This window comes from Lepus europaeus, chromosome 9 (assembly GCF_033115175.1).
Source record: "Lepus europaeus isolate LE1 chromosome 9, mLepTim1.pri, whole genome shotgun sequence".
Classification (NCBI taxonomy): Eukaryota; Metazoa; Chordata; class Mammalia; order Lagomorpha; family Leporidae; genus Lepus; species Lepus europaeus.
The window spans coordinates 24,549,757-24,577,397 of NC_084835.1; the positions used below are offsets into that span (position 1 = coordinate 24,549,757).

Consider the following 27,641-nt stretch of genomic DNA (forward strand, 5'->3'; position numbering starts at 1 on the left):
TCTCTGTGGGCCCTCACAGGCCTGGGTGCCCCAGGATGCCCCGAGCTGAGGCGCCAGCAAGGGCGAACACCTGCCACCCAGACTATTGCCTGATCCACCTGGCCCGTGTTCGGGGGGAGAGGAGAGCCGCGGAGCTGGAGACCACAGTGCCGCCATCCAACCCTGCCTCTCCCCGGAGCCACTGCACCACGAAGGACTTCATCCTGCAGCGGCCCTTGGTCCCCTACCCCAGACCCTCCCCATCAGCCAGCCCTCCTGGGGCCCTGAGCCGCTGCTCAGGGAAGGCCGCACTGATGTTAATGAGAATAGAGTCCTGGCTGTCCACTTTAGCAGCGGCATTCCTGGCCCAGCCCCCTCCACACACCCCCAGGCTCCAGAGAAGGAGAGGGAGGCCCCACCCCCAGCCCCCCTCCTCCTCACCCCTCCCTGCTGGGCGATGAAGAAAACAGGAGTGAAGAGCTGTGATGTGGCTGCTGGGGGGGGGGCTCCCCATCCCAGAGGGGCTGACCTCAGCCTGGGAGGAATGTGCAGGAGGCGGAGGGCAGGGGCGGAGCGGTGGGGGTAGGGCCACAGCCAAAGGCCCAGGGTTCCCGGTGGCCCCTCCCTCGCCCCTCTGTCTCAGCTCTGCCATGGCCCTCAGCAGGCAAGGAGGGGAGGAGCTGATCCCGCACAAAAGGTGGGCCAGGGATCTGCTCCGGAATGTGGAGGCCAGGCGAGGGGTGGGTGGGACAAATGCCCCGACAGACCCTTTTCGCAGGGGGGATCTCCTGGGCATTAAATCCTCAGGGGAGTTAGGCCCCAATGATGCCTGGAGGCTCTGCATGGCCACCCCACACCCCCACTCCCACCCCTGCCGCTGTGCCCCAGGCCCCAGGTGGCCCCGCCAGCCTTGATGGCTAAAGCAGGTGTGAGTGGGGGAGCCCAAGATCCCATGCAGCCCAGGCTGGGCACTGAGAGGGCTGATGTAGCCTTCCTCAGGCGGTGTCCCGCCCCTGCCAACCACCCAGAATCCAGGCAGGGTGCAGAGGGACAGGGGGAGCTGGGAAGGAGGGGGAGGCAGGTGCTAGGGCCTGGCCCAAGGATCCAGTTATTGCCAAGGCCAAGGCCTTGGCGGGCTGTCCCACTGACAGGCAGCTCCAGGCCAGGAACCCAGGCAGGCTTCTGCCCTGACTGCCCCAGCCCAGGGTAGAGGTCCCGGAGGCTGGGGTGGCCCCAGGGCAGGAGTCCAGGCAGGAGCAGGGACTCCAGCTGCCTCTCTTGGTTTGCCCCACTCCTTGGAGACCTGGCCCAGGACGCCTGATTCCAGAGAGTCCTTGGGGGCCTTCTCCAGTGTGACCATAACCTCTGTTCTTGGACCGCTGCCTTCATGCTGCCCGTGGCCTGGCACACTTGACTTGTGGCTAAGGAGCAGAAAGGGAGACCTGTTGGGGTCAGGGTTGACAGCAGCTGCCCATCCCCTGAGGACTGACCTCCCTGCTCCAGGAGGGGACACATCTGGAGGAGGGACAGTGCATCAGGCTGGGGAGTGCGGGTCAGAGACAGCCCAGTCCCTTTGGCTGGGCGCTGAGTCCCAGGCTGTTGGAAAGATGAGGGACTCCTGGTCCCTGGTACGAGCACAGAGCTAGGTGGGTGGGTAGGGGGCGCTGGAACAGACTGGGACCTTGAGCCTTGAGAAGTGAAGGCAATGGGGGCAGATGGGGCACAGCTGGGGTACATAGGGAACTTCAAGGGCACTTGCTGATCTTGGCTGCTTGGGTGGAAAAATTGTAAACAGCTGAAGAATTTTGTTTGCTTGCACTGGGCCAGCGGAGGCTGCCCAGGTCCAAGGCACGAGGCAGCTAGTTCAGGAGTAGAGGAAGACCACATCCTGGAGGTGAGAGCGCAGGCAAGGGCGCACCCCTCCACTCCTCTCCCCAAGGCCCCAACGTTCACCTGCCTGTGGCCAGGTCAGGCCAGGAGCACCAGGTCCTGAGGAAGAGGAGGGGCACAGCCTCACCATGGACTCCGGGGGGACTTGGAGGATCTCCCCTTAGCTCCATCCCTGGCCTAGCTGGCCGGCACCCAGGGTGTGAGCACCAGAACTGTGTGCCCTTGAAGCAGCTGCGCAGCCTCCCTGTCCCCTCTGAGCTGCCCCTCAGCCCTGGGGACAGGCCCTGGTTTGCTCATCCAGGTGGACCTGAGGGCTGCTGCACTCTGCCATTGTCATGGTCACCATCCAGCCCCTCCAAAGCAGTACTGCTCGCAATGCACATAGGGTGTGTCCCCCCAGGACAAGATGCTCCAGGACAAGATGCTGGGCCCTTCCCAGCCATGCCTGGGTGTGCGACTCCATCGGGCACTGTCTTTGGGTGTGTGTGATGGAAGTGATTCGTCCCACCTGGCCCTGGTGTGTGATGGAGGTGATTCCTCCCACCTGGCCCTGGGTGTGGTGGGAGTGACTCCTCCCACCTTCAACCTAGGAAGAGCGACTGGAGTCAGGGAGGTCATGCAGTGCGCTCCCCGGTCCAGACAAGCAGGACTCCCCTCCCTGTCCAGCCTGGGGGCCTGGGGTGGACCCACACTCTGCTGCAGAAGCCAGGTTTGCTGGGCCTTCCCGCCCCCTCGCCCGCCCCCGCCTGGCTGTCTTCAGTGTTGCTGGCTGGTCAGCTTTAGTGCTCAATGGGCCGTCAGCTGAGGAAGGACAGGGAGGGGCTGGGGTCCCGGGGCCCCTCAGAACTCCAACTGAGACTTCCCCTCCCCCACCCTCTGGCCCTCCCATCCCAGCGGCTCCCGGGAACCGGAACCGAGGTGGCAGCTGAGTCCCCCATTTTCACTGCCCCAGCTCCGCAGCTGTGGAAGGTCAGGTGAGGAACGGGAGCCCTGGGGGGACCCCACTCGCTGTTCCCTATGCCCGCTCTGCACAGCCGCCTGGAGCTGCAGGTCCCTGTTGCCGAGCAGCCACGGGCCTCTGGGACCCCCTCAGGGCACCCTTCCACCTTGCGCCCTGACAGGAGAGGGTCCTCTCGCCCCGCCCCTCCCTTGTGCCCATTCCACTCTGGCCCGCCGCTGTCTCCAGCCGGTCCCGGCTGCCTGCCCAGTCACCCGACCCGCCCTTCAAACTTTACGGCAGGCAGGCAGGCGGCAGGCGGCAGGCGGTGCGTGTGGGGCGGTGGCAGGCCTGGTGGGGGCGGGGGCTACTGCTTAAAGGAGCCGTCGGAGGGTGCCCTGTGGCCCCCAGCCTTCTCCCCCTCCCGGGATGTGAGTGGGCTGGGGCAGGGAGGAGCCTGCTGGAGTTGGGGCAGCCAGCGGTGTCACCTCGCAGACCTGCAGAGACTGAGAAGAGGCAGCCTGTGGCAAGTGTCAGCGGAAGGAAGGAGGGAGGCTGGGGTCCTCGCAGGGGAGGGTCCAGGAACCCGGGAGCTGGGCTGCAGCCTGTGTTGGGGGAGGCGGCTGGGACCTGCCACGGTTACGGCACCCCTTGCTTAATCCCGCCTCTGGACCGTGCTGGAGCTCCTGTGCCCAGCACCTGCCCAGCTAGCCGGTGGGAGGGAAGGTGGGCATGGCAGCCCCATGTGAGGGGTCCGGGGAGGGTCTCTGGTCACAGGATGAAGGAACTCAAAACGGGGGAGAGGCTCATGGAGGCTGAGGGGACCCCAGAGGGAAGGACAGCTGGCCCAGCCGGGGGGGGGGGGGGGCTGAGAGTGACAGGCCGCCTTACCGTCCCTACCTGCCTACCCCGGGTGCCCCTGGAGTCTGAAGCCTGACCTCACTGACTGTCGGTGGGTCCCCAGCCCCTTCCTTGCCCTGGAGCCGCAGGGCTGCTGGAGCTGGCTCAGGAGCAGCCCTCAAGTCGCAAGGAGGCAGAAGTGGAGGTGACCGCCCAGCCCAGGGGCCCCGAAGCTCCCAGGCAGCGCTTACCCCTATTAGGAATGGGTGTCCCAGGGTCCGAGGGAGTGACTGATGCTGCGGCTGTTTGCCCACTTGCACGCCCCCCCCACTCTTGCATGTGTGCAGATGTGCAACACATGCATGCAAAACATGCACACATCACACACAGTGCCACGTGTGCGTGAAGGAACACATCTATGCACTCAACACATGTGCAAGGCAACACGCACCATCTGTTGGCACCCAGATATACACATGTGCACGCCCACACACGCACGCTATCCACACACACGCATTCACACAGGGACCCTCGGAGACACACCGACAGGCACCCACACTCGGCGGCAGCCCCAGAAGTACCTCTGTGTTTCTCTGTGGGTGCGCGGGCACCTCCGGAGGCCTGACTCCTTCAACTTGCTGCCTGACACTCTCGGTCCTGTCATCCTCTTGAGCCGCTTGTTTTGCTCTCTGCACTTGGCGCCCTCTGGAATGACCTCACCCATCGGACTGCACTCCTCATTGGCACTCTGCCTCCTCCCGCTTGGGGACCTCGTCTGGGTCTGCCAGTATCCCCAGTCCTAGTCCCAGGCTGGCACGGTGTGGGCATGCGGGGTTTGTGAATGAACGTCTGAGTGCTGTGAGTGTGTGCAAGGGAGGGACGGTTGCCGGGGAGGTGACGTGGTGGTGGCGCGGGCGCGTGCCAGTGCAGGGTGACCCTGAGGGTGTGCCCGGCCGTGGGTGTGTCTGATTGTGGCCAGGCGGGGCACCCTCGGAGGGGAGGGCTCTCGGAAGCGGAATGCGACCCCCCAGCCTCTCTCCCCTAGGGGCTGTAATCCGATCCCCGGGGACTCCCCCCTAGCCTCCCGCCCTCGCCCTCGGCTGGGCTGCCGACTCCTTCTCTTCCAGATCCCAGGGCAGAGTCCAGGGCGGCTCAAGGCTCCTCCACACACGCCCGCTGAACCCTGAGCGCCCTGAGCTGCCGGGATGGGGCGGGCTGAGGCCGCCGCCATGATCCTGGGCCTGGCCCTGCTCTGGGCAGAGGGGCTGGGGGGTACCACCCCCAGCCCCCCACGCCTTCGGCTCTCCTTCCAAGGTAGGTGCACCTGGCAGGTGGGAGGGCTCAGCATGGGGTGGGCAGGAAAGGGGCCCAGCGTGGCTCTGTGTTGGCTGTTGCCCTGTGTGTGTGCTGGTGGGACGGGAGGCTCCAGTTAGCCCGGACCTCAGTCCCCAGCCTCTGTCTGCATTCTGCTGGCGCTTTCCCATGGAGAGCCCCTGTCTCCATAGCAGCAGACTGCCCCATCTTGTCCCATCCTCTACGCCTCACCAGGCCAGCCCCCTGGGCAGGGCAGCAGGGAAGTCAAGTTTCACGCCTGCCGCAGTGGGACAGGGCAGGTGACTGTGTTTGGCACAGGCATGGGACTTCCAGCCTGGGCTCTGGCCGTCTCTACATGCCCAGCTCCCCCAGAACCCTGGCATCCGCAAATCTGGCTTCCCAGTGCGCACGCCTGGAGGGAGACATCACTTGTCCAAACAAGCCTGATTTCAACCTGCCTTCCCCTTCCTGGGGGCCGCACTGCCCACCCTGGCAGCTCTGCTTAGGCATCCAGGTGGGCCTGTCTCTGCGTGTGTAAATCCATATGCATGTCAACTCACATGTGAGGACCAGATCACACGGACCACCTCCGTCCACAAGGAGGCACCCACGCAGGGCCTGGGAAGGGTCCTCAGCAGCGTCCCCACCCCACAGAGCTGCAGACCCGGCACGGGCTGCGGACCTTCCGGCTGGAACGGACCTGCTGCTACGAGGCCTTGCTGGTGGATGAGGAGCGTGGCCGCCTGTTCGTGGGTGCTGAGAACCATGTGGCCTCCCTGAGCCTGGACAACATCACCAAGCGGGCCAAGAAGGTGCCAGCTCCCCAGCCGTAGGGAATGAGCCCTGGGACCCCACCTCCGACTGCTTGCAGAGACCCAGAGGGCTGGGCCCCCTGTGTGAAGAGATGCCCGGGAAAGAGAATACCCCAGAGCTGACCTGTGCCCCCTCCTCCTCCTCCAACCTTGCCGTAGGTGGCCTGGCCAGCCCCCGTGGAGTGGCGAGAGGAGTGCAACTGGGCCGGGAAGGACATTGGCGTGAGTGCTGGCTCCCCACCCTGGGTGGGAGGGTGGAGGGCAGCCCCCGGCCTGAGACAGGGCAGTGCTAGGAGCGGCCTCCCTGTTCCGGCTGGGATCCGGACTTGGTGAGTCAGGGTAGGGGCTCGTGTGATTCTTCTGGGGGGGGGGGTCTCTGTGTCACGGGGGTAGGGCTGCGCTGGTCACCAAGGCCACCCAGGTCCCTGGAGCCCATGACAGTGCTTACCTGGGCAATACAGAGGACAGGAAGGCAGGGGATGCCACAGGCCAGCTGGGACCTCCCAGGGCCGCCTCCCAGGGCCGCTCACGGCGGAGCCTGACCCTGCCCGCCCACTAGACGGAGTGCATGAACTTTGTGAAGTTGCTACATGCCTACAACCGCACCCACCTGCTGGCTTGTGGCACAGGGGCCTTCCACCCAACCTGTGCATTTGTGGACGTGGGCCACCGGCCTGAGGTAAGGCCAGCTCTGGGTGGGGAGGGTGGCTGGAAGGGTGAGCCAGGGCCTGTCAGCGACCGCTCCCCCGGCTTTGCCAGGAGCCCACGCTCCGGCTGGACCTGCGAAGACTTGAGGACGGCAAGGGGAAGAGTCCTTACGACCCCAGGCATCGGGCTGCCTCCGTGCTGGTGGGTGAGTCCAGAGGCTGGGCCCCCAACAACAACTAGGACCCCTTAAAAACATGAGACCTTCACCAAGTGCCAAGGCCTCCCTGGTGGTGCCCCCCGTCGCCTGCTGGCATCTCTGAGAGCCCCTGGACGCCCCAGCACTAAGCAGCCCTTGCCTTGTCTGCAGGGGAGGAGCTGTACTCGGGGGTGGCAGCAGATCTCATGGGCCGGGACTTCACCATCTTCCGCAGCCTGGGCCGGCGTCCGAGTCTCCGAACAGAGCCACATGACTCTCGCTGGCTCAACGGTGAGAGGCTTGGTGGGGCTGGTGGGAGGGGCAGGCGCCAAGCAGGAGGAAATGAGCAGTGGGAGAAGGGCGGTCTCACCAAGGACCCACCCTACGCAGGCCTGGCACAGGGCCTGGGGTCACTGGCACAGACGGGACAGGTGTGGTCAGTGCCCTCCCTCCCTGAATTCGCAGACCTCAGGACACATGCATGATACAATTCTTTTTTTTTTTTTTTGACAGGCAGAGTGGACAGTGAGAGAGAGAGAGAAAGGTCTTCCTTTTGCCGTTGGTTCACCCTCCAATGGCCACCGCGGTAGCGCGCTGCGGCCGGCGCACGGCGCTGATCCGATGGCAGGAGCCAGGTGCTTCTCCTGGTCTCCCATGGGGTGCAGGGCCCAAGCACTTGGGCCATCCTCCACTGCACTCCCTGGCCACAGCAGAGAGCTGGCCTGGAAGAGGGGCAACCGGGACAGGATCGGTGCCCCGACCGGGACTAGAACCCGGTGTGCCGGCGCCGCAAGGCGGAGGATTAGCCTAGTGAGCCGCGGCGCCGGCCATGCATGATACAATTCTAACGGGCAAGATAAGGCCAGTGAGAGGAGAGGAGCTGGGGGGGAGGGTAAGAGGTTTGCGGCAGCCACTCCACCGAGGGGAGCTGAGAGCTAATTCCCGAAGCACAGGAGAGCCAAGCACCAGGACTGAGACAAGGGTGTTCCAGGCAGGCAGGACAACCAAGGCGAAGGCCCTGGGGCAGGTATAGGAGAAAGGGCAGACTCACTCCCAGCGGGACATCAGCGCCTTGGGGCAGCCTATTTCTTAAAATATTTTATTATGTTTTTGCTTTGAGATCTGTATTTTTAATTTACATTATAGTCGAGGCTCATTGGCTCCACGAAATAAAGAGTTTAACAAAAAAGGGAAAAGATCATAACCCAGCAGAGGCTATATACAACAATCAAAGAAAAAGATACACAACTTCACCCATACAAACTTTTCTTACGACTGAGGGAGTTTATTAACCCAGCGTGCCCCACTAGATTTAAAAATAGTCCCGAAAGCATTAAAACAACAGTGGCATAGGGGGTATGGGATCCATGGGAGGATCGGAAGCCGGATACCCCACTTCTCTCCTTCTGCAGCCCACAGGCCTGGGCTAATTATGGGGGTCGCGGTTCCCTAGTGTGTGCCAAGGTAGCCGCGGTCTCTGCTGCCCCCTCGTGACCGCTTCTTGCCTCACAGGCCCTAATCCTTGGGAGTCGGCCCGCGCCCAGGGCCAGCTGACTGCGGACCTGGAGGCAGAGTGGTCATTTGCAGCCCCAGCTAAGGCCACTTCGAGGGGGAGTGGAGACAGGGCTTGAGTCGCTGTGGAATGGGTGGCAGGGGATGGCCCTCTGACTGCTCGCCTCCTGTTGTGGCCAGAGCCCAAATTTGTGAAGGTCTTTTGGATCCCGGAGAGCGAGAACCCAGATGACGACAAAATCTACTTCTTCTTCCGTGAGTTGGCGGTGGAGGCTGCGCCGGCCCTAGGGCGCCTGTCGGTGTCCCGCGTTGGCCAGATCTGCCGGGTGAGGAGTCCCTGGGCCCCTCCCGTGACCCCGCCCCGCCCCTCTGCCCGTCGGGGGTCCCATGCTCATGCCCCCCCCCTCCCGCCTCGCCCCTGGCAGAACGACGTGGGCGGCCAGCGCAGCCTTGTCAATAAGTGGACGACGTTCCTGAAGGCACGACTGGTGTGCTCAGTGCCTGGCGTCGAGGGTGACACCCATTTCGACCAGCTCCGTGAGTACCTGCGGTGAGGGACGGGCAGGGAGGGCGCAGACGTGGGAGCCGAGCAGGTGGGGCTGTGCGCCCTCTCCAGCCGGGCTCCCCCCCTGCAGAGGATGTGTTCCTGCTGACGTCGCGGGAGCGCCGCACCCCACTGCTCTACGCTGCCTTTTCCACGTCCAGGTGAGGAGTGGGAGGTGGGGTGCGCTGCTGGGGCGCCCGGGGCGCCCTCACCCCGCTCCTGTCTTGCCCGCAGCGGCGTCTTCCAGGGCTCAGCCGTGTGTGTGTACAGCATGGATGATGTGCGCCGCGCCTTCCTGGGACCCTTTGCACACAAAGAGGGGCCCACACACCAGTGGGTGTCCTACCAGGGCCGCGTTCCCTACCCGCGGCCGGGCATGGTACGTAGCTGGGGGACCCCTGCCACAGCCCACCTTAAAGCCTCGGGGGGGGGGGGGGGACTTGGTCTGGGTGCTTTCTTCCTTTTGCTGTATGAGGGGTCAAGTCACCACCATCAGTGCGAACCTCCTGGAGCAAGAAAGAGGCTGGCAGTCGTCTCTCCAATCCTCAGGGTAGGGGGCTCCAGTACCTGGGTTGACATCCAACCCGCATACCTATATCCCCGCTGTGCCCCCTCTCCAGTGCCCCAGCAAGACCTTTGGCACCTTCGGTTCCACCAAGGACTTCCCTGATGACGTCATCCAGTTTGCCCGGAACCACCCTCTCATGTACAACTCGGTGCTGCCCGTTGGGGGGCGCCCTCTTTTTCTACGAGTGGGCGCCGGATACACCTTCACCCAAATCGCGGCCGACCGCGTGGCAGCTGCGGATGGCCACTATGACGTCCTCTTCATTGGCACAGGTGCGAGTCCCACCACAGCGACCGATGGTCCCCAGCTGCTAGATCAGCCCCACGTCGTGTCCAGGGCCGCGGGTCCCCTTTCCGCGCTGCCCTGACTGTCCCCCTCCACGCAGACGTAGGCACAGTGCTGAAGGTGATCTCCATGCCCAAGGGCAGCCGACCTAGCGCGGAGGGGCTGCTTCTGGAGGAGCTGCACGTGTTCGAGGTGAGGCCTTGTCTCCATCACCTGGCATTCCCCACCCCCCTAAACCTTGACTCCAGTGTCCCTCCTCCCTCAGGACGCAGCCGCTGTCACCAGCATGCAAATCTCCTCCAAGAGGGTGAGTGAGCCCCAGAGTGGGGGGTGGGAGTTACCACGCTGGTGCCCCCCACCCATGCCCTGCCTGCCCGCGCATCTGGGGGGTTCAGTATAGGCTCTGCCTTTGCTAGACCGTGTGGCCTGAGACCTTAGTGTTCCTCCTGCCAAGTTGGGGAAGGGAGCGCTGACCGATGGGGAGGCGCGCGCGGGCCGCCGTCGGTCATGCACCCCTGTGCCCCCAGCACCAGCTGTATGTAGCCTCGCGGAGCGCTGTGGCGCAGATCGCGCTGCACCGCTGCGCTGCCCACGGCCGCGCCTGCGCCGAATGCTGTCTGGCGCGTGACCCCTACTGTGCCTGGGACGGGGCCACGTGCACACGCTTCCAGCCCAGCGCCAAGAGGTGAGCACTGGCGTGTACGGGGTGCGGGGTCCGGGTCGCCGGGAGGGGGACAGAGAGTCTTTGCTGCTTCGGGCGGGCTCGAAGAAGGGCTCACCGGGGTTCCGATGTCCGTTCAGGCGGTTCAGGAGACAAGACGTAAGGAACGGAGACCCCAGCACGCTGTGCTCCAGCGGTGAGTACCCAGTCTGACCCGCACTCTCAGCCGCTGAAGCCGCCCCACCCTTCCCTGGCATGCTGGAATGTGACGTTTTCCTTGCTCCAAGACTCGTCCCGCCCCACGCTGTTGGAGCGGAAGGTGTTCGGGGTGGAAGGTGGCAGCGCGCTTCTGGAATGTGAGCCCCGTTCGCTGCAGGCACGCATGGAATGGACCTTCCAGCGCGCAGGCGAGGCGGCCCACACCCAGGTGAGCCCTCCCCGATGAGGCTCTCGCCCTTTGCCCAGGTGCGCCTCGCTCTGCCTAATGAGTCCCTTGGCATGCACCCCATGTCTAGATGAAGTCTAGCCCAGAGAGGTTCCAGACAACCAGACCCTTTAGCCACACCATCCCCTTTGGTCCCTTACTTGCACGTCGTCTGTGAGGCCTCCTAACATCCCACAAGGTTCCCGACCCGTCCCCACTCTCATCCAGAAGAAGCCCTGGCCCCTGCATTCAGGGGAACCCCTGCCTCATTCGGGTCGCCACTTGGCCACCAGCTTCCAGGCACTCAGCCTTCAAAGGCGCACCTGTGCGCGGGCCCGTCCCACGACCCAGCTCCCAGCGACCCCTGGCCTGCTGGGAAACGCTGTTCCCTACTTCTGCCTTACGCTGCTCCCCCCTCCTCCCGCCCCCGCAGGTGCAGGCGGAGGAGCGCGCCGACCTCACCGCGCAGGGCCTGCTGCTGCGCGGGCTGCGGCGCGGGGACTCGGGCGTGTACCTGTGCGCCGCCGTCGAGCAGGGCTTTTCGCAGCCGCTGCGGCGAGTGGCGCTGCACGTGCTGAGCGCAGCGCAGGCCGAACGGCTGGCGCGGGCAGAGGAGGTTGCGCCGGCCGCAGCACTGCCGGGCCCCAAACTCTGGTACCGGGACTTCCTGCAGCTGGTGGAGCCGGGCGGCGGAGGCGGCGCGAACTCCTTGCGCATGTGCCAGCCCCAGCCGCAACCCGCGGCGCACGCCCCGGCCCCGACGGCGCGGAGGAAGGGCCGCAACAGGCGGACGCACACCTCTGAGGCGCGTGCGGAGCGCGGGCCGCGCAGCGCTGCGCACTGGTGACCGGGCCGACCCCGCCACGCTGGGGACCAGGCAGGAGACGAGGGGCGGGAGAGGGGGCGGACAGAGCCGGGGAAGACGACTGGTTGGGGCCAGGTACGTTGGGGTCCCTGGCCGGTGGAGACGCCGGCCGATAGGCCTTGGCTTATTTATTAATTAACAGGATAACTCTTGGATGTAGCGCGGGAGAGGGCAGCCCCGGCCCGGCGCAGGCTGTGGCCGGCAGGATGGGGGCGGAGAAGCGGGGCTCCAAAGCCACGAGCAGGGCTGGGGAGGTGCCCTAATGGCCACCTCGGAGAGGGACGGCCGTCCGTGGGCAGCGAGCAGGAGGCTGTGAACAGGCTGGGCTCCTGGAGGCAGGCCGACTGTATTAAAGCAATGCAATAAATATGTTATCGGTGGCAGCTGGAATGGCCCCGGCGGACAACCGCTAGCCCTAGACCTTGCTATGTGGTCTGCGGCGCCTTCCCAGCAGCCTCGGGGCCTGCGTTTCTCCTGTCCAAGGTTGCTGGGTGGGGATTCACGGCGCTTTCGACGTGACCGAGTGGGTTCTGGGGGGGGTCTGTGGGGGTACCGCCAGGCACAGTGCACGCTGCATGATACACCTGAAGACTTAACGCTGTGAGGGAAATAAAACCGGGCGATGTGGAAAAGAACCTGAGCGGCAGAATTCATTAGAGGGGCGGCGAGCGGCCACTGAGTCGAGAGATAGGAAGGAGCCCTCCGCTCGCGAACCTGGAGGTGGAAACAAGGTGCCGAGTCTGAGGCCACCATGGCCCAGGGCAGGGCTGGATGCGGGGTGTTGAAGGCGGCAGAGCCATGGCGGGCCTTGGTCCCAGGGAGGTGGAGGGACACAGGCTACAACCACAAGCAGTGTACAGCTGGACCACTGGCTCCCGCAAGGGTCGGCAGAGCTGTGCTTCCTGACCTGGGGTAACCTGGAGGTCCTTGGGCAGAGGGCAGAAGGCAGAGACCGGGACTGCTCTGCCTTAGCTGGTCTGGACGTGAGGTTGGCTTTCCATTCTCGGTGGACTCTGCCAGGGGGGAGCTGTGGGTCCTGTGCTGTACTACAGATGAGAAGACTGAGGCCACACAGGGGTGGTCCTGTACCTAGGGCTGCAACAAGCTTAGCAGTTCCACTGACCGGCACGGCCCATCTCGGAACCCTTGTTTTCTGAAGCCACTGGGCTCTGGCTGCCCACCGCCTGCAGTCACTGGTGCTGGCAGGTTGTACCGTGGTGGGTAGCCACTCGTTTTTTGCTGGGAGTAGCAGAGCAGAGCGTGTCGTGGCTGCCACGTGGACAGGCTGAGCCCAAGCTGGCTGTTCCGGGTGAGAAGCCCAAGACCTCTCCGTGTTTGGGGAAGTGAGTGTGCCTCCCCGAGAAGGCCCCTGGGCACATGCGCTGGTGGAGGCGTTGGCTGACTCCATCACCTGATAGTCCAGGCTGGCCCATGTGGGTCACTCCGCCCCTTCCCCTGGCTGAGTGCTGCCCCCTCTAAATATAGCCCAGTGGACTGAACTCAGGCCTATTTTAGGCCCCGGCTGGGAGGTGGTGGCCGGGCTCCGAGAGGAGCCACTGCTGCCTTTGTCCGGTCCTGCTGCTACTGAGCACCCTCATCTGCCCCTCGACTGCCCACCAGCTGCCATGCCCGAGGAGACCCAAGAAGGTAGGAGAGAATGACCATGAGGGAGGGCAAGGGCCCAGCCCTGTGACCCTGTGGGACACACCCCCTCTGTCCCACTCCCCTCACTGTTGAAACTAGCCATTAGCTTTTTAAAAAATTTAGTTGAAAGAGTTAGAGAGGGAGACACACAGAAGAGATCTTCCATCTGTTGGTTCACTCCCCAGATGGCCATAGTGGCCAGGGCTGGGCCAGGCCAAAGCCAGGAGTGAGGAGTTTCTTTCAGGTCTCCCACGTGGGTGGCGGGGGCCCAAACACTTAGGCCATCCTTAGCTGCTTTTCCCAGGCCATTAGCAGGGAGCTGGACTGGAAGTTGTGCAACCAGAACATGAATCAGTGCCCATGTGGGATGCCAGCCTTGCAGGTGGTGGCTTTACCTGCTATGCCACAGTGCCGGCCCCCATTAACTCATGTGGAGCTCAAGTCAAGGGACCCAGCCCATGCATGGAAGAGCATGCCATGCCTGCAGCCCTCCCCGCCTCCAGCCCTGCTTGCTTCCCTGCTGAGCACAGCAAGGAGGATTAGGGGGAGCTGCCTGCTAGGGATAAGTCAACTGTGGGCTGTGCCCAAGTGGGTGTTGGCATCCGGGCAGCTGCCTGGCTATTAGCTTTCTTCAGGGAAGAAGAGAGGCTGGGGTTGGGGGTGGGCATTCGTTCCAGGAAACATTTGGGCACTTGGCCAGGGACTGGGAAGTAGAGAGGCTTCTGGCCTCCTCCAGTGTGGGCCTAAACATCCCCCACTAGCTCAGAGTTGGGGTCCCCTGGCCTGTTCAGAGACCCTCAGCTAGTCAGAAGCCTGTTCCCACAATGCTTATGGGTCCACCACATCTCAGTGCTGAGGCTCAGAGGGGCCACAGCAGTAGGGATCCGGAAGCTAAAGGAAAGTGCCAGGGGGGCGGGGGGGAGGTGCCTGCATAGGGCTCCCTGGCCCACAACTGCTTGGTGTGACTGGCCAGCTCCTCACAGCACATTCTCAAGCCTGCACTGCAGGAGGGGGCCTGGCCCTGGTGGTGCTGTTTGCTTTCATTTGGGGTCTTAATCTTTACTGTGTGTTTTTCCTGTAGCCGACTCCCCAGTAGGATTTACAAAGTGTGGGAAAGCATAGCAAAATGCAGAGAAGGAGCTGCACGCGGGTCTCAAACCAGCATCCCGACAGTGACGTACTCCGGAGCAGGGCGAGGCATGGCTGGGACCTGGTCGGGAGGGTTGAGTTACTGGCCTGGGCAGGACGGATCCGGAGCTCCCAAGGCTGTCCCTGCACTCTCAGGAAGTGTCTGCTCACTTTGTTAGCTAGTCTCTAGGTGTGCATCTGGAGCTCTTAAAGGACCCAGATTTTAAAATTCAAGTTGACAGCCAGAAGAGAATGTAATTAAATTATTTAGAAATCACAAACCAGACTTCAGTGCACCTAACGATGAAAGTCACAAGGGAAGTACACAGACCTCAGGGACTACACAGGCCGAGGTGATGAATGGATCATCAGGATGTCTTCTCTCTCCCTCTCCCTCCCTCCCTCTCACACACGGTGTGGTCACATTCCCTAGGCAAAGTTGTCCGATCAGACTCATGGAGAAAGGCTATTTCTAGTCTTCCAAATGAGCACATGTGCACATGCAAAATATTTTCTCAGTGGGGATGCTGAGTGGTGGCGGTGTTGCACTCTCTGGAGGGCTGTGGACAGCTCCTGTGGAGGACAATCTAATGAAAGGTTTCACACACACGCAGGAAAACCTTGCTCTTGGATCGGTGTTCCACTTCTGTAACTGTCCTTAACTCTGGGGAAACAGAGGCGCCTGCACACTGAATGGTGGGTGTGAGGGGGTTGTTGATTTCCAAACGGAATTGCAGACAACCTGAGGGCCTAGGTAGCTGACAGGGATGCCTGGAGGGAGAGCGGAGGCCCGTGAAGCAGCTTAAGAACCAAGGGTCCTGCAGTGAAGCCGAGTGGACCCGGCAGGCCTTGCGGAAGCACAGCAGCATCACGGCAAGGCTGTTAGACCAAGGCTGGACCGAGGCCAGGAGGAAAAGGCACCACCGTGGCTAGAATGGAGCTGCTTCCCAGAAGGTGCCGGGCACGGGGCTGGCCTGATGGCTACCTCACAGGGTCTGTATGGACTGTGAATTCTGCACGCGTGGATTGGTCCTGCAAGGCTGACCCACTGCTGGAAGGAGCAGGCACGGAGTACCTGAAGGCCCTTGTGTGGGAGCAGTGCACCTCCTGTCGCTGTGCAGAGCAGGCTGACAGGGGTCTCTGGTTGTCCTGCATCTCAACCGAGGGTTGTTCCTTGATCAGTTTTAGGGGATGTAGAACCAAATGCCTTCCTATTCCCCATCTTTGCAAGCCCTTGCGGCTTGAGGCCACCTGGGAGAAGGGAGGGGGTGAGCTATACCAGCTGAATCAACCTCACACTGCCCCTGCAGACACTGTGGCATCAGTGCCAAGCCAGAGGAGCAGGGGGCCGCTGGCCCCCAACCACGTACAAGAGGTGTGCCTGCACCGAGTGGAGTCCATCAGTGACCTGGACAGCGGAGGTGAGGGGGCAGAGGCGTGGGCTGGAGGCACCGGGGGCAGGGAGGGAGCAAGGGCACTGCCCCCACCCCGGTGTCCTGTTCACCCCACAGGCTCACTGCACCCCTACCTGACTGAAGAGACTCGACCTTGGGACGAGCTGCTGGGTGTCTTGCCCCCGTCACTGTGTGCCCAGGCTGGCTGCGGCCCCCTGTGTGGCCGTGGGGGGTTCCTGCTGCTGCTGGCGCTGTTGGTCCTCACCTGCCTGGCGCTTGCCATCCTAGCCGTCTACTTGAGCGGTATGTACGTGGAGCGGGAAGGTGGGGTGACAGTGGGGACCAGAGCGACTGCAGGTGCTGCAGCAATGAAGGGCGGGCCGGGCGGCCTGAGGCCTGCAGATCCCGACTCCCACTTGCCCATCCCCAGTGCTGCAGAGTGAATCCTTGCGTGTCCTGGCGCACACGCTGCGCACGCAGGAGGAGACGCTGCTCAGACTCCGCCTGGCCAGCCTCAGCCAGCTGCGGCGGCTCAACTCCAGTGAGGCCCGAGCGCCCAGCTGAGACACCACTTGGACCTGGGGCCTGGGTGTGTGTGTGGGGGGTGGGAATAAAGCAGCCACTGGCAGGTGTTTGCCATGGTCAGCCATGTCTACTTGAAGTCCTTGGTGAGATTTTATATACACAGGTGCCCGTGCCCCCCGACTTTCAGGCCAGGCCTGGCCATGCTTTCTGGTGCGTCCTGCTTGGGTGGCCCCAGGTCAGAGGAAGGGGCGCCAGCCTCCGGGGGGATGTCTCTACTGGCCTGTCAGTGTCCTCTGGCCACCCCTGGGTGGTTCCGAAGTCTAGAATTATCTGCCACTCTGCTGGGCCTCCCAGCGGGGGTCCAGCCTCAGCTCTCAGAGACGGTAGGAGCCGGGATCACCTGAGGAGATGCTGCCTTGCAGGGCAAAGGTGAGACTGGGGAGACTCCAAGCCTGGGGTATGGCTGGGGAGGGAGGGAGGGCTGGCAAAAACACCAGGAGTGAGGAGCACGGAAGCTGAGCATTCTTTTAATTATCTCGAATCATCTTTAAAAACGTACAGATGCAGTCCAGCTAGCCTTGCCTCCCCGCTGCCATCCCCCTAAGGAAGTGGGCCACCTCGGGGAGCAAGGCTTGAGAAAGGAAAGGGACAGCCCCCTTCTGCACAGGCCTCCTGAGACAGTGCAGGGGCAAAGGGCCAGGTCCCGAGTCCTGGTTCTCAGCTGCCCACCCTATGTCTATTTTTGGTTCTGTCATTAGAAAAATAAAGTGACAATTACTGGCAGAGGCCAGCTGTTGCACTGTCTTCTGTTAAAAACGTGACAAGGGCAGGCACAGTCTTCCCGGCTGGTCCCCCGTCACAGGATGTCTGCCCGCTTGTCCCGCACGCGGCTGCGAGCCTTGGTCCGGGCTTTGAAGGCAGCGGCGTTGTACAGGTGCTGGGCGGGACAAAGAGTGATGGCCTGGTAAGCTGTGGAGGGGACAGCCCCCGGGGTGGGGGCTTCTTCCCAGCTCCTGGAGATGGGAACGGGGGGGAGGTCAAAGGTGCCCAGGGACGCAAACCTTCTCGAAGCGTGAAATCTTGCAGGCTTTCAGGGCGGTGGCATCCAGCACCAGCACAGGGCCCAGGCCAAAGATGTCCCGGAGCAGCTCGTTGTTCTGGGGGCAGAGAGGATGGGGAGCTCAGGCCTGTCCGAAGCTGCGGAGCTGGGCGCCCCCCGGGCCGTCTCCCCACCTGGAGGTGGTGGTGCATGCCCGAGCCCAGCACTTCCTTGAAGGAGGTGTAGACCCGGTGCCGAGCCCAGCTGTCCACGTAGAGCACCTCGAGGCCGAAGCGGACCGTCTCCTCCTCGCATTCGCCGCCCTGCAGGGGAGAGGGGCGCACAGGCTGGGCTGAGCTGCCGTGCCTGGGGCTGCGCGCTCCCGAGGACACGCCTGCTCTCACACACACCTCAACATAGTGCAGCACAGCACGGAAGGTGGAGCGCTGGCGCCGCCGGTCGGCCTTGGCACGGTACTTGTTGCTGTCGGTGGCCAGAGTGCGCAGGGTGTTGCAGAGGGCCTCCATGTCCTCGTACACAAAGTCCTCCTGCGGGGGGGGGGGGGGGATGTGGCTGAGGCTGAGCTCTGCCGGCTGCCAACGTGGGGCGCACAAACCCTTTCCAGGGCCCTGCTCCTCTCTGCCTGGCCCCTCATGTCCTCGGGTCTCTGCCTGGGCAGAAACGGCCCTGCTCAGAGCCGTCACGGCACCCAGCACGCCAGTGTGCGCTGGGGCCGCCGCCGCCGCTGCCGCCGCCACTGTGGCAGCCCTGCCTCGAGCCTGGGCCAGGCGGCGTACAGCAGGCACTGGCCCCCTGCCTCCCCACCTGCCCCTCGCACCTCAAGGTCCCGGGCGAGCTCAAAGAGCAGAGCGATGGTTTCGCCAGCAGCGATCCGCAGGTTCACACTCTCACTGGATAAGAGCTGAGGCAGCCGGGGCAGCTGCCTAGGGAGGGGGCAGGCTGAGCTCCATGCCTGGGTTGGGGGCCTCTTCGGCATCCCCTCTGCCCCCCTCCCCAGTGGACAGCCGTCCCTACCTGTCGAGGATGTGGCTGATGTGGGCACTGGGGCAGATGGTGAGTAGCAACGCCCAGGCCTGCAGGGCAGCACAAAACACACCATGCAGGCTGGCAGGGGCCACGTGACTGGTGGAGCTACCCGTGCCACAGGACCGGCTAAAAACGCCTTCTAGGCAGGCAAGGCAAGAGACCAGGTCCTAGGAGCACAGGGAGGAAGGAGAGTGGCTCAGGGGTAGAGCTAGGAGTCTAGGTGCTCTCCCACCTGTGTCCAAAGGCCACTCACCTGGACATCGGCAGCAGCGACATAGCAGCCCAAGCCAAGAGCCGAAGCACACTGTTCGGAGGACAAACCCAGCGAGGGGGTGAGCTGCGGGTCCAGCCGTGGGGCTCACCCTTCAGGCGGGAAGTGAGGAGACAGACGGAAGCCACCACCCAGGTAGGGGATCAGGTGGGGGGTGGGTTTCCCGGGGCACAGGGACACTCACATGGAGTCGGGCGGCGGGGCTGGCTGTGCTATCGCTGAGCACAGAGAGCAGCAGGGGCTGTAGGCTGTGGAACAGCTCCTCACCCTTGGGGCCAGGGCCCAGCTGCACACAGAGCAGGCCCAGCACGGCGGCAGCCAGGGCCTGTTCCTCGCCCTTCCCTGTGGGAAGCTTGCCAGTCAGCCCGGGCAGCGAGGGGCAGCACCTGCCCAGTTCAGGTCCCCACGCACCCCCGCCCGACCTTTCTTGAGGCACTTCTCCAGGGCATCGGCCAGCGTGAAGCGGCGTTCCAGCAGGAAGTCGGGGAGCAGGTGGGAGGCCAGGGCCAGGCGCAGGCTCTCCAGCGCTCCTTGCCGCGTCTTGGCACTGCGGGTCAGAGGGGAGGTCACGTGGGCAGGCCTCCCTTGGTCATGCCTGGCAGGGGCTGAGCAGGGGTCAGGGAGCCAGGAGGGGAGCTGGCTGGCAGCGCGGGGTACCTCTTGTCTGTGAGGCCATCCACATACTCCTTCAGCTTCTCCTCGAGGTCCTCCTGCGGGCCCTGCTCATCCACAGTGTCCCCCCCTGCAAGGCCAGCTGGTCAGCACCGCTTCCTGCCTGCACCGGGGCCGCCCTCACCGAGCCCCTGCCGCGTGCTCTCACCGAGGCTGTCTTCCGCTGCGGTGCTGAGGAGGCTGGGGCACTCGCTGGTGGTGCTGCGGGCCTCACTTGCTGCCTCATCCTCACTGGACCCTGAGTCAGCCTGGGCACTGCTGCGGGCACCTGCCGAGGGGAGAACGGAGTACTCGGCATTGCACCATTGAGGAGGGGCGGCTGGGGCACCTCCTCCCCGGTCTCACGATGCTGCAAGGCAGAATGTGCCCCCAAACCAAAGCCGAGGCTGGCAGCAAAGAGGCTGATGCCGGGGACTTGGGCCAAGAAGCCAGAGAAAGGGAAGGCCGTCTGACCGCTGGACAGCACCAGGCACGAGGCCCAGGCAAGGGATTAAGTTGGCAGGCTTGGTGAGCAGTGCCTCCAGGAGGCCCCAGCCTGCTGCTGCAGGGCACTGGGAGCCAAGGGAAGGCAGAAGGCGCTGCACAGGTCCCCCTAGGACCTGCGGCCCCAGCCGAGGTGCAGTGTTTCCAGGCAGATGGGCATGGAGTTCAGCTGCCAGCCTGGACTGTGCACCAAGGCAGGCGGTGTAAGGGCCCAGGGGCTTCGACGGCAGAGACAGGCAGGCGGGGTTCAAATCCCAGCTTCACATATGGAAGAGGTCAAACCCGGTCAGCTGCCCAGCCTTCGGAGCCTCTGTTCCTCCACCTGAAAAGCACGTGCAAAAGCACCTCTTTCAGGGGCACCAGGTAGAGACCTGTGACTTGTTACAGCCCTGCTGTGGTCAACAAACTCAACTGACCACCCTTCAGCTCTGGGGCATCGCAGGAGCTTCAGACTTAACTCTTCTGAGCTTCCGCTGGTCCTTCCAGGGCCTGCGCCTTGGGTGAGGGACACACAGGTTCCCTCAAACCCTGGGAGGAACAGATAGGGCAGAGCCCTGGCTGTACAAGCCCAGAAAACAGCTGAGCACAGGGGAGTCCGAGGGGCAGGAGGGCGGAGCACTCCTGTGTGTAAGTTCTGTCCAGGGCCTAGGGCTGACTTTGGCACTGACATGCTTTGCCTGCATGACGAGGTCCAGCCCACAGCTGGTCCCTGCTCACCGCTCTCTCACTAACCTGGCCACGGCAGCCCAGCCTCCCCCTCATCTGCTCCACTGTGCAGCGGCCCCTCCAGCTGCCAGGCCTTTGCACGACTTGCTGTCTGTACCGTGCTCTCTCCCACCTTCTCCAGACCCACTCGGAAGCCCCTCCCCGTGGGTGGGGGTGGGACTCCGGTTCCCCAGTCTGGGGCTGACACTGCTCAGTGAACACTTTCCGGCACCAGCCCCTCTGGAAGTGTCACTACTTCACTCCCCTAATTAGGCGTTCCCTCACCCAAGCCCGACCAGGGCGGTGGCCAGGTCAAAGCTATGTCTGGCAGGCACCCCATCCTTACAGAGTAAACATATGTGTTTACGGCACCCGGACGGGCTCTTGGTGGATGCTGATAAGCAAGTCCCAAGCCTGCCGCAAGGCTCCAGGGTACTCACCTACTCTGTGAGGCCAGGCCCAAGGCTCCAATCCTGTAGCTTCCCATTTGCCCCCTCCCTGAGTCCTCTTGAGCAGGCCAGGCCTCCGCCAACTTCCTTGACTAGTCAGATGACCACGGCTTGCCGAAGGGAATATAGTTCCCTGCTATATCCCCTCCAGCAGACAACTGGGGTGGAGGAGCAACGGGGAAACCGAGGCCCGGAGGTGCTGGCGAGGTCACCTGCTGGGAGCGCGGCACCCGACAGGCAGCGGTCAGCGCGCTCAAGTTGGGCGCACACGTGGCCAATGCCTGCTGGGGCACGTGCTGGGCTCGGCAGAGTTCCGGGACAGTGCGCCGGGCTGGCCGATGAGGATTTCCCACCCTCGGACCCCCGGGGACCCAGGACCCTCGGGGACCTACGCAAGGTGCCCGCTCACCACTCACCAGCTGCCCGATGCCCCCCACTCACCTCCTCCACGGCGCTGGCCGCCCTTGCGGGGCGTGTTGCCCTTACGGGCGCGGGGCATGCCGGGAACCGGGGGTGGAGGGCGCACGGGGCGCGGGGGCGCGGGGTCAGGGACCCGGCGGGCGGGGGCTCCAGACCAGCGAGACGCCGGCCCGTCTGCTGCGCTCAGACTTAGGCAGAAGACCAGAGCCACACGCCGCGCGCGCCACCATCTTCATGAGGCGCCCCGCCCTGCTAAAGGGGTCGCCGGGAAGGCGAGTTCTCTGCCATTCGGCTCATGGCCGTATCCACGCGGCTGAAACTACGATTCCCAGGGGGCCACACGCTCAGATTTCGTCCGCCGGCTGGGCGCTGAGCACTATGGGAATTGTAGTTCACTCTTGGGGACCCACCAGCCGATTACGCTTTAGCTGAACTATGCACCCACAATGCCTTGCGCTCCCATCTCCGGCCCGCGACGTGCACAAGCGCGCCGTCGTTAACTCTGAAATTTCCTTTCCCAAGTGAAGCATTCTGGCGGGACGAGCGTCTCGGGATTTGAGGTGGGGCGCTCGCTCCGAGGTCCAGGGGTCATGGGAAGAGTTTGGGGCTGGGAAGAACTGAGGGAAGCCAAACTTCAGGCAGCGAGAGACAAAATGACTTTATGATGAAAGCAGAGTACAGACAGCAGCTTCGCCCTTCACAGACCTCAGCCCAGAGCTTCGTGGGCCCCGGACGGGTCTCCTGTGATCTCTGCATGGACCCAGCGAGGTGCGGGAAGAAAGCCTTGAGCTGGCAGCTGGAGCCCTGACTCAGCCCCGGGGCTGCCTGCTTGTCAGGAGGAGTAAGATGATCTCAGAAGGCGTCTGGTTTTATAAGCATTTTCCCCCCTAGGCCCCTTTGAACCCGAGAGAGAAGCGGGGTGTGTGCTTGGGAGCAGGACCCCAAGAGTGGAGCGGGATTCCTCCAGGACTGGAAAGCGGAGGCAGAGACAGGATGAGGCAGGAAAGGGCCTCCTGGCGTCACGCCGCTGCTTCAGGTGCAGGCCCGAGCCTGGGCTCCTGGCAGCCAGGGCCGGCCCAGCCCCAGTAACAGCGGCATCTGAAGGACTGCCAAGCTCCATCGCTGCCGTCGGGCCCCAGGTGCAGGAAGGCTTCCTTCTGTGCTGGATCTCGCCGGACACAGCGCCCGTGGCCGTGACACCTCTGGTGACTGCACGCCATGGCTGCCCTGGTCACATTGATCACATAGGGGCCTAGGGTGCCCACCAGGTAGTCATGGAGACGCCAGCACTCCTCCTGAGAAGGGAAGGGGTGTGTCAGTGCTCCTGGTGGCTCGGACAGACGTGTAGCCTCTCCCCCAGCTGGGGACCCAGCACACCCTCATGGCAGGCCTAAGGGGGCCATGATCACCTCAGAGCTGGAGAGGCTCAGGTCCCCCCAGAGCACCACGCCGGCCGCTCCCAGGGCTGCGCTCACACCAATGGTCTGCACAAGGTCATCCTGGAGGCAGAGAGCTGCTAAGTGGGGCCTCGGCTCACTGCCGTGAGCTGGCCCTACCTCTGGGTGGGTTCGGCTCACTGCTATGAGCTGGGCCTACCCCTGGGTACCGAACACCTGGCTTCCCGGGCCTTCCACTCAGACAACGTCTCTCCTCAGACCAGGCCTCCATGGGCTGGGCCTTGCGTACTCTTCAAGGTCTTCAAGAGCTAAGCCACGCCTCCCTGGACACTCCAGGACAGGGCCTTTCATAGCTGCTAGATCAGGAACCTCCCTTTTCAAATCCCCGGGAAGACCAAGCCTCCTGACTCAGACCTTGGCCTCCCGAGGGCTCACCTTCCACTTACCTGGGCCAGGAACCTGCCAGAGCTCCGGTATGTGAGACGGGCATAGGCCAGGACAGGCAGGGGACGCGCGCGCCCGGCCAGGGCCATGCGGAAGGCCTCCTCCAGGCGATGTCGCACGAAGGCCTGGTGGTAGGCAGGTGGCAGTCTGGGTGGGAGGTAGATACTGGGGAAGAGGGCACTGGAGGCGGCCCAGAGCCAGTGCAGCTGGGTATTGCGGGCAAGGGTGGCTGCACGGCAGTGGCCTGTGTAGTTGGGAGCCTTACTGTGCCAGCCATTGCCACAGGCTGGATAGCGATAGAAGCCCCAGAGCCCATGGGGCCGGAGTGCCTGGCCCAGCCGCAGCGTGTCCTCCATCAGCGCACGGGCTGCCTGCTCAAACCCAGTACGGGCTTCACGGAGCTGCTTCCGAGGGTCCCAGTCGGGGAACATTCGCTGAGCCCAAGCCCGGGACGCTGCCTGGTAGGCTCGGCGGCGGCCCCAGTTCCCAGACCAGAGTGGATACCACTCCTCCCAGTCCAGCACTGCCAGGCCAGCAAAGCTGGGCCTCAGGCTGTGGCAGATCTGGTAGGCAGCTCGCACCAGGTGGAGGTCAAGGGGCACAGCCTGGGGGATGCCCCCGTTGTGAACCGTGCCCCTGGGCCCCAGGTAGGGATACAGGCCGAACTGGTTCTTGTAGAAAATGGTGACATTCTGGCCACGGAAGTGCTGGCCCCAGTTGACTGTGATGCCCAGGGCATTCAGTGGCAGCTGCACACCAAAGCGGGCCTCGCAGTGTGCCGAGGGCACGTTCCACAGCACGGAGAAGGGGCGCTCCGGGGCCTGCAGCCAGCTCTGGCCGCACCCCAGGCACACAGCCACCCCCAGCACCAGGGCCGGGCCTAGCTGCATGGTCATGCCCCAGGGATGGAAACCTGCAGGAGAGGGGGGGGAGAGAGAGAGAGAGAGAGAGAGAGCGCGCTCAGAGGCCACAGCTTTTCCACACAGCAGGAAAAGCTTCCAAGCTCCTCCCAAGGCTGAGGGGCTGGGGAGAGCATGGTTCCTGAGGGGTCCTGGAGGCCTCTCGGAGCAGCCACACTGCACTGGCCTGGGTAGTGCCCCTCGTGCGTTCTCCATGAGCGGAGACACCATGTGTCCTCTGGTCTCTCTCCCTCACACAGCTGTCTCGATCGCCTTCCTCCCTCTGCCCCCAACAACTCAGCTCCTCCCGCTCCTTGCTGGCCTGGCCTAATTCCTCTGCAACACTCAGGTCTCTGCTCCTGCAGCCGCTGGAGTTCCCTTGTGCCAGCACGAGTCCTGCCACTGCTTGCCCGACTCCCTCCCTATCTGTCCGCCGGGGTCAAGACCTTATCTGTCTCGTTCTCCATTTCCTATGTCCAATTCTGGGCCTGATACCCAACAGGTGCTCCTGAATGGGCAGGGAACAGCCACCTGGGAGGCAGAGTGGGCGGGGTGAAGGCCAGGTGTCCCCCATCGATGGTCCCGGGGGCCAAACTGGGTCTACAGAGATGGGGACCTGCGAAGTGAGGGGGGGGCAACAAGAACTGTCACAGCCACACCTGATGGAAGCCTTTATTCAGCCACATGGATGGCTCTGAGCCAGAGCTACAGAGCCAGCTCCTGGCCCTCCTGGTGTCCGGGAAACACGTCCAGGCTAGAGCTGCCCCCCAGGGGCTAGGGACTGAGGTATGGACCGTGGGCTGTGGCCGGCACTGTGCTAGGCAGTCCAGGTGCCCAGAAACTGTCTTGGCCTGGTGCTCTCAGATGTCTTTCTCCATCCAGAATATGGGGCATCCCTTCAGGTCGTGGTACTGCGTCCCCAGCGGACTTTCTGAGGGGGACGCTGCTGAAGGCAGGGGTGAGGTGGTCAGGGGCTCAGGTAGCGGAGGGGGTGGTGGCGGCAGTGGGGGTGCCTTCGGGCCTCTTGGGGCAGCTTGCACCGGCAGGCTGGGAGCCTTGCAGGGCGGCCGAAGGGGAGGGGCCCTGGAGAAGGTGCTGAGCAGGGCGGCCGGCAGCCGCCGGCTGGTGAAGGCCAGGCCCTGCACGGGCATGCTAAGCCGGTAGCCCAGGTGGGCATAGAAGTGCAGCTTGTCGTGGGTGGTGAGGTGCAGCTTGCGGAAGCCCCGGGCCCGAGCAAAGACCTCCAGGCTCTCCATGAGGCGGCGGCCGAAGCCACGGCCCCTCAGGGCCCGGGCCACCACCACTGTCTCCACTAGGAGGCTGTGGGGCTGGTCCAGCACACGCGACAGACGGGCATGGCCCACCACAGTGGGGACTGCTTGCGGTGTGTGGCCGGGGCTCAGCAGCATCAGGCAGAGGGGGAAGGCGTCTGAGGACTGGCCCAGGGAGTGCAGGCGGGAGGCACGGCTGCGGGGCCACTGCTCATTGATGAGGTCGGCACACGCGTCCAGGAGCTCAGGTCGGCAGTGCACAGGCTCCAGGGTCAGCTCAGCCAGCTTAGGGGTTGGGGTCTCCTCTGGCTGCTGTTCAGGATCCAGCGTCAGCCCAGCTGGGCCAGGACCGAGGGTCATCTCCGGATGGCATGTGGAATCCGGGGTCAGCTCAGCTAGCCTGGGGCTCAGGGTCAGTTCTGGCTGGCGTGCAGGATCCAGGGTTAGCTTGGTCAGGTTGAATCTCAGGGTCAACTCTGGCTGGCATGCAGGATCCAGAGTCAGCTCAGCTGGGCTGGAACTCAGGATCAGCTCCATCTGGTGTATAGGGTCGGGGGTAGAGGTCAGCCTGGCTGGGCCGCTCAGTCAGCTCTCGTCTACATGTAGAAGCTAGGCTCAGCTGAGGCAGGTTGGGAGCCAAGACCACCTCCTAACAGGCTGCAGGTGGCTCGGTGCTAGACTGGAGGTTGGGACATCTTCTCCAGGGAGTAGCACCTCCTCAGGCCACAAGGGCGCTCCTCCGAGGCTGGTGGGGGACTGGGCTGGGGCAGGGAGGGGCTTCTAGAGGGCAAGGTGGGTCATGCATCCTGGAACTGGGGAATGGTGGGCTGTATCTTGCTCCACACTCTGCTCACGGCACAGGTGATCTCAATGAGGCCCTTCCCCTATATCTGTGGGAGCTGATGCAGGTGGAGAGCAGGGCGGGAGGCCTCACGTATCTTGCTCCACGCCAGAAAGATGGCGCGCTGCAGGGCCCAGAAGTCTTGGCTCCAGGCAGCTCTGGCTACAAATCTGTCCTCCCGGGGACCCTGCTGCACCAGGACAGCGGACGCAGCCTACTTGCTGACCATCTCGTCTCTAGCACTCCACCGCCCTGGCTGGCTGGCCGGCCTGAGAGCAGCTACAAATCAGGTAAGAGAGCTGCCACTTAAAGCGCCCGGGCTTCAGAGCAAGCACAGCCTCCGATTTGCATGCCCCGGTTCCTCCCTACGCTCAGCTCTGCTTCGGCGCCTCTGTGCCGTGCCACTGCCTGAGCAGCCCTGGGTCCCCACTCACCCCCCACATCGGGCTCAGGTTGCCCCTCGACCGCTCTTCCTGGCTACGGCACACCCAGGTCTGCCCAGCTCGGGACACTCTGGCCGTGGACCCACTGGCCCACAGTCACACAGCCGTACTGCCTGTGCAGGCCTGGCTCCCCCCCAGCCTGAGTTTCCTAGCCACCCTAGATAACGGCCACAGCTTCCTTCCTTTATCCACAGGGTGCCCAACGGCCACCAGGTCGGGGGCCCAGGTCTCCTGTGCCCAAACCCCACTGTGTGACCCCCCTCACTCCAGGAGGGTCTGTGCGGGGATGGGGGGATTTCTTGCAGGTGCTTGGGGCACCTGACAGCTGCACCTGCTTAGGCACTCCAGAGGGGGCCGCCTGCCTCCCCTTCCCAACCTCCCCTGAGCTTGAGGCCAGTTCAACACTGGTCTGTAAAGGGCTGCTCCCCTCCCCAGCCCCACCCCACCAGTAACACACCCACTGAGAGCTCTGAGAACCTCACCTGAGGCAGCCGCACTCCTGGGCTGGGAGGGAAGCAGCCCAGGGCTTCTCGGCGGGCTTAACCCCTACAGTGCCGACCCCACCCACTGTGGGCGGAGCGAGGCTCCGGCATTCTCAGGGGCTGATCGCTCCCGTGCCTCGGTTCCCCCCTCTCCTAATGAGGCACAGATCGTACAGCTTTTAGGCTTCGAGAGCTGACTCTGGGTGCGTGTGGTTTGACATGCTCTGGGAGGGAACGACCGACGCAGGGAGGGTGTGCGGGCGGCAAGGCCACCGGGGGGCCTCCCGCGCACGGAGAGACGGACAGGGAGCCCGTGGGGAGGGGGGCGGTACTGACATGTTGATGCTGGGCTCCGGGACGAACCGCGTCCTCGTTCCGCACGGTTTGGGATCTCGCGGGCTCGGGCTCCTCCGTCCGCCCACGCTGGCCCCCAGCGGTGCGGCGGACGCACTGCAGCGGTCGCGGCCCCGCGGCTCCCCTCTTGGGCCTAGGTCTCCCGGGGCGGCTGGCCCCCGCCCCGGCCCCTGGGCGTCACCGCCGAAGCCCCGCCCACGGTTCTGCGCGTCACAGCGCTGATCGGGCGCAGACGCGGTCTCTGCCCGGCTCCGGTTC

The 27,641-nt window shown here is 63.8% G+C and overlaps 5 protein-coding genes across 14 annotated transcripts; 2 read left to right on the plus strand and 3 right to left on the minus strand.

Annotated features, from left to right (window-relative positions):
- The first annotated feature begins 591 nt into the window (after window positions 1-591).
- On the plus strand, window positions 592-12,104 carry SEMA3B (semaphorin 3B). 7 transcript variants are annotated; one of them, XM_062200932.1, is made up of 20 exons: window positions 592-676; window positions 2,460-2,578; window positions 2,764-4,504; window positions 4,774-4,960; window positions 5,615-5,772; window positions 5,932-5,994; window positions 6,332-6,451; window positions 6,532-6,625; window positions 6,788-6,907; window positions 8,309-8,454; window positions 8,554-8,665; window positions 8,764-8,833; window positions 8,907-9,051; window positions 9,293-9,512; window positions 9,626-9,717; window positions 9,791-9,832; window positions 10,053-10,210; window positions 10,327-10,382; window positions 10,474-10,613; window positions 11,044-12,098. In XM_062200932.1, the coding sequence occupies exons 4-20, from the start codon at window positions 4,852-4,854 to the stop codon at window positions 11,455-11,457; spliced, it is 2,259 nt and encodes a 752-aa protein (XP_062056916.1). In that variant the 5' UTR covers window positions 592-676; window positions 2,460-2,578; window positions 2,764-4,504; window positions 4,774-4,851; the 3' UTR covers window positions 11,458-12,098. The 7 variants fall into 7 exon arrangements, with proteins under 7 accessions (XP_062056916.1, XP_062056917.1, XP_062056918.1 ...); XM_062200933.1 differs by having other exon boundaries at window positions 2,764-3,851; XM_062200934.1 differs by having other exon boundaries at window positions 2,764-2,843.
- Window positions 12,105-12,269: 165 nt separating this feature from the next.
- Window positions 12,270-16,624, plus strand: LSMEM2 (leucine rich single-pass membrane protein 2). Of its 2 annotated transcripts, none has more exons than XM_062200940.1 (4): window positions 12,270-13,122; window positions 15,558-15,668; window positions 15,759-15,944; window positions 16,072-16,624. In XM_062200940.1, exons 1-4 carry the CDS (start codon window positions 13,101-13,103, stop codon window positions 16,203-16,205), a joined length of 453 nt encoding a protein of 150 aa, XP_062056924.1. In that variant the 5' UTR covers window positions 12,270-13,100; the 3' UTR covers window positions 16,206-16,624. The 2 variants fall into 2 exon arrangements, with proteins under 2 accessions (XP_062056924.1, XP_062056923.1); XM_062200939.1 differs by having other exon boundaries at window positions 13,052-13,122; window positions 14,862-15,668.
- A 53-nt stretch (window positions 16,625-16,677) lies between these two features.
- On the minus strand, window positions 16,678-21,494 carry IFRD2 (interferon related developmental regulator 2). 2 transcript variants are annotated; one of them, XM_062200937.1, is made up of 12 exons: window positions 21,274-21,485; window positions 19,344-19,463; window positions 19,181-19,265; window positions 18,946-19,070; window positions 18,708-18,865; window positions 18,506-18,556; window positions 18,241-18,419; window positions 18,044-18,149; window positions 17,616-17,753; window positions 17,400-17,528; window positions 17,228-17,323; window positions 16,678-17,103 (listed from the first exon to the last, which is right to left on the minus strand). In XM_062200937.1, the coding sequence occupies exons 1-12, from the start codon at window positions 21,329-21,331 to the stop codon at window positions 17,023-17,025; spliced, it is 1,326 nt and encodes a 441-aa protein (XP_062056921.1). In that variant the 5' UTR covers window positions 21,332-21,485; the 3' UTR covers window positions 16,678-17,022. The 2 variants fall into 2 exon arrangements, with proteins under 2 accessions (XP_062056921.1, XP_062056922.1); XM_062200938.1 differs by lacking the exon at window positions 18,044-18,149 and having other exon boundaries at window positions 17,014-17,103; window positions 21,274-21,494.
- Window positions 21,495-21,893: 399 nt separating this feature from the next.
- Window positions 21,894-27,434, minus strand: HYAL3 (hyaluronidase 3). 2 transcript variants are annotated; one of them, XM_062200944.1, is made up of 4 exons: window positions 27,366-27,434; window positions 23,096-24,006; window positions 22,662-22,751; window positions 21,894-22,547 (listed from the first exon to the last, which is right to left on the minus strand). In XM_062200944.1, the coding sequence occupies exons 2-4, from the start codon at window positions 23,987-23,989 to the stop codon at window positions 22,272-22,274; spliced, it is 1,260 nt and encodes a 419-aa protein (XP_062056928.1). In that variant the 5' UTR covers window positions 23,990-24,006; window positions 27,366-27,434; the 3' UTR covers window positions 21,894-22,271. The 2 variants fall into 2 exon arrangements, with proteins under 2 accessions (XP_062056928.1, XP_062056927.1); XM_062200943.1 differs by having other exon boundaries at window positions 27,030-27,374.
- NAA80 (N-alpha-acetyltransferase 80, NatH catalytic subunit) lies at window positions 24,201-27,466 on the minus strand. The gene is made up of 2 exons (XM_062200945.1): window positions 27,366-27,466; window positions 24,201-25,800 (listed from the first exon to the last, which is right to left on the minus strand). Exon 2 carries the CDS (start codon window positions 25,798-25,800, stop codon window positions 24,853-24,855), a length of 948 nt encoding a protein of 315 aa, XP_062056929.1. The 5' UTR covers window positions 27,366-27,466; the 3' UTR covers window positions 24,201-24,852.
- Between the last annotated feature and the right edge of the window lie 175 nt (window positions 27,467-27,641).

Bases quoted from the DNA above. Each gene is read 5' to 3' on its own strand.
- SEMA3B (XM_062200930.1), top strand. From the start codon at position 4,852: ATGGGGCGGGCTGAGGCCGCCGCCATGATCCTGGGCCTGGCCCTGCTC. The intron at 8,455-8,553 runs GTGAGGAGTCCC...CGCCCCTGGCAG, and splicing joins GCGTTGGCCAGATCTGCCGG to AACGACGTGGGCGGCCAGCG. The intron at 10,614-11,043 runs GTGAGCCCTCCC...CCGCCCCCGCAG, and splicing joins GCGAGGCGGCCCACACCCAG to GTGCAGGCGGAGGAGCGCGC.
- LSMEM2 (XM_062200939.1), top strand. From the start codon at position 15,182: ATGGAGCTGCTTCCCAGAAGGTGCCGGGCACGGGGCTGGCCTGATGGC. The intron at 15,669-15,758 runs GTGAGGGGGCAG...TTCACCCCACAG, and splicing joins CAGTGACCTGGACAGCGGAG to GCTCACTGCACCCCTACCTG. The intron at 15,945-16,071 runs GTATGTACGTGG...GCCCATCCCCAG, and splicing joins CCTAGCCGTCTACTTGAGCG to TGCTGCAGAGTGAATCCTTG.
- IFRD2 (XM_062200937.1), bottom strand. From the start codon at position 21,331: ATGCCCCGCGCCCGTAAGGGCAACACGCCCCGCAAGGGCGGCCAGCGC. The intron at 19,071-19,180 runs GTACCCCGCGCT...TCTGACCCGCAG, and splicing joins GATGGCCTCACAGACAAGAG to TGCCAAGACGCGGCAAGGAG. The intron at 17,754-18,043 runs GTGCGAGGGGCA...CCCCCCCCGCAG, and splicing joins AGCTCGCCCGGGACCTTGAG to GAGGACTTTGTGTACGAGGA.
- HYAL3 (XM_062200944.1), bottom strand. From the start codon at position 23,989: ATGACCATGCAGCTAGGCCCGGCCCTGGTGCTGGGGGTGGCTGTGTGC. The intron at 22,752-23,095 runs GTAAGTGGAAGG...CTCTGCCTCCAG, and splicing joins CTGGCAGGTTCCTGGCCCAG to GATGACCTTGTGCAGACCAT. The intron at 22,548-22,661 runs GTGATCATGGCC...TTCCCTTCTCAG, and splicing joins TGAGCCTCTCCAGCTCTGAG to GAGGAGTGCTGGCGTCTCCA.
- NAA80 (XM_062200945.1), bottom strand. From the start codon at position 25,800: ATGGAGCTGATCCTGAGTTCCAGCCCAGCTGAGCTGACTCTGGATCCT.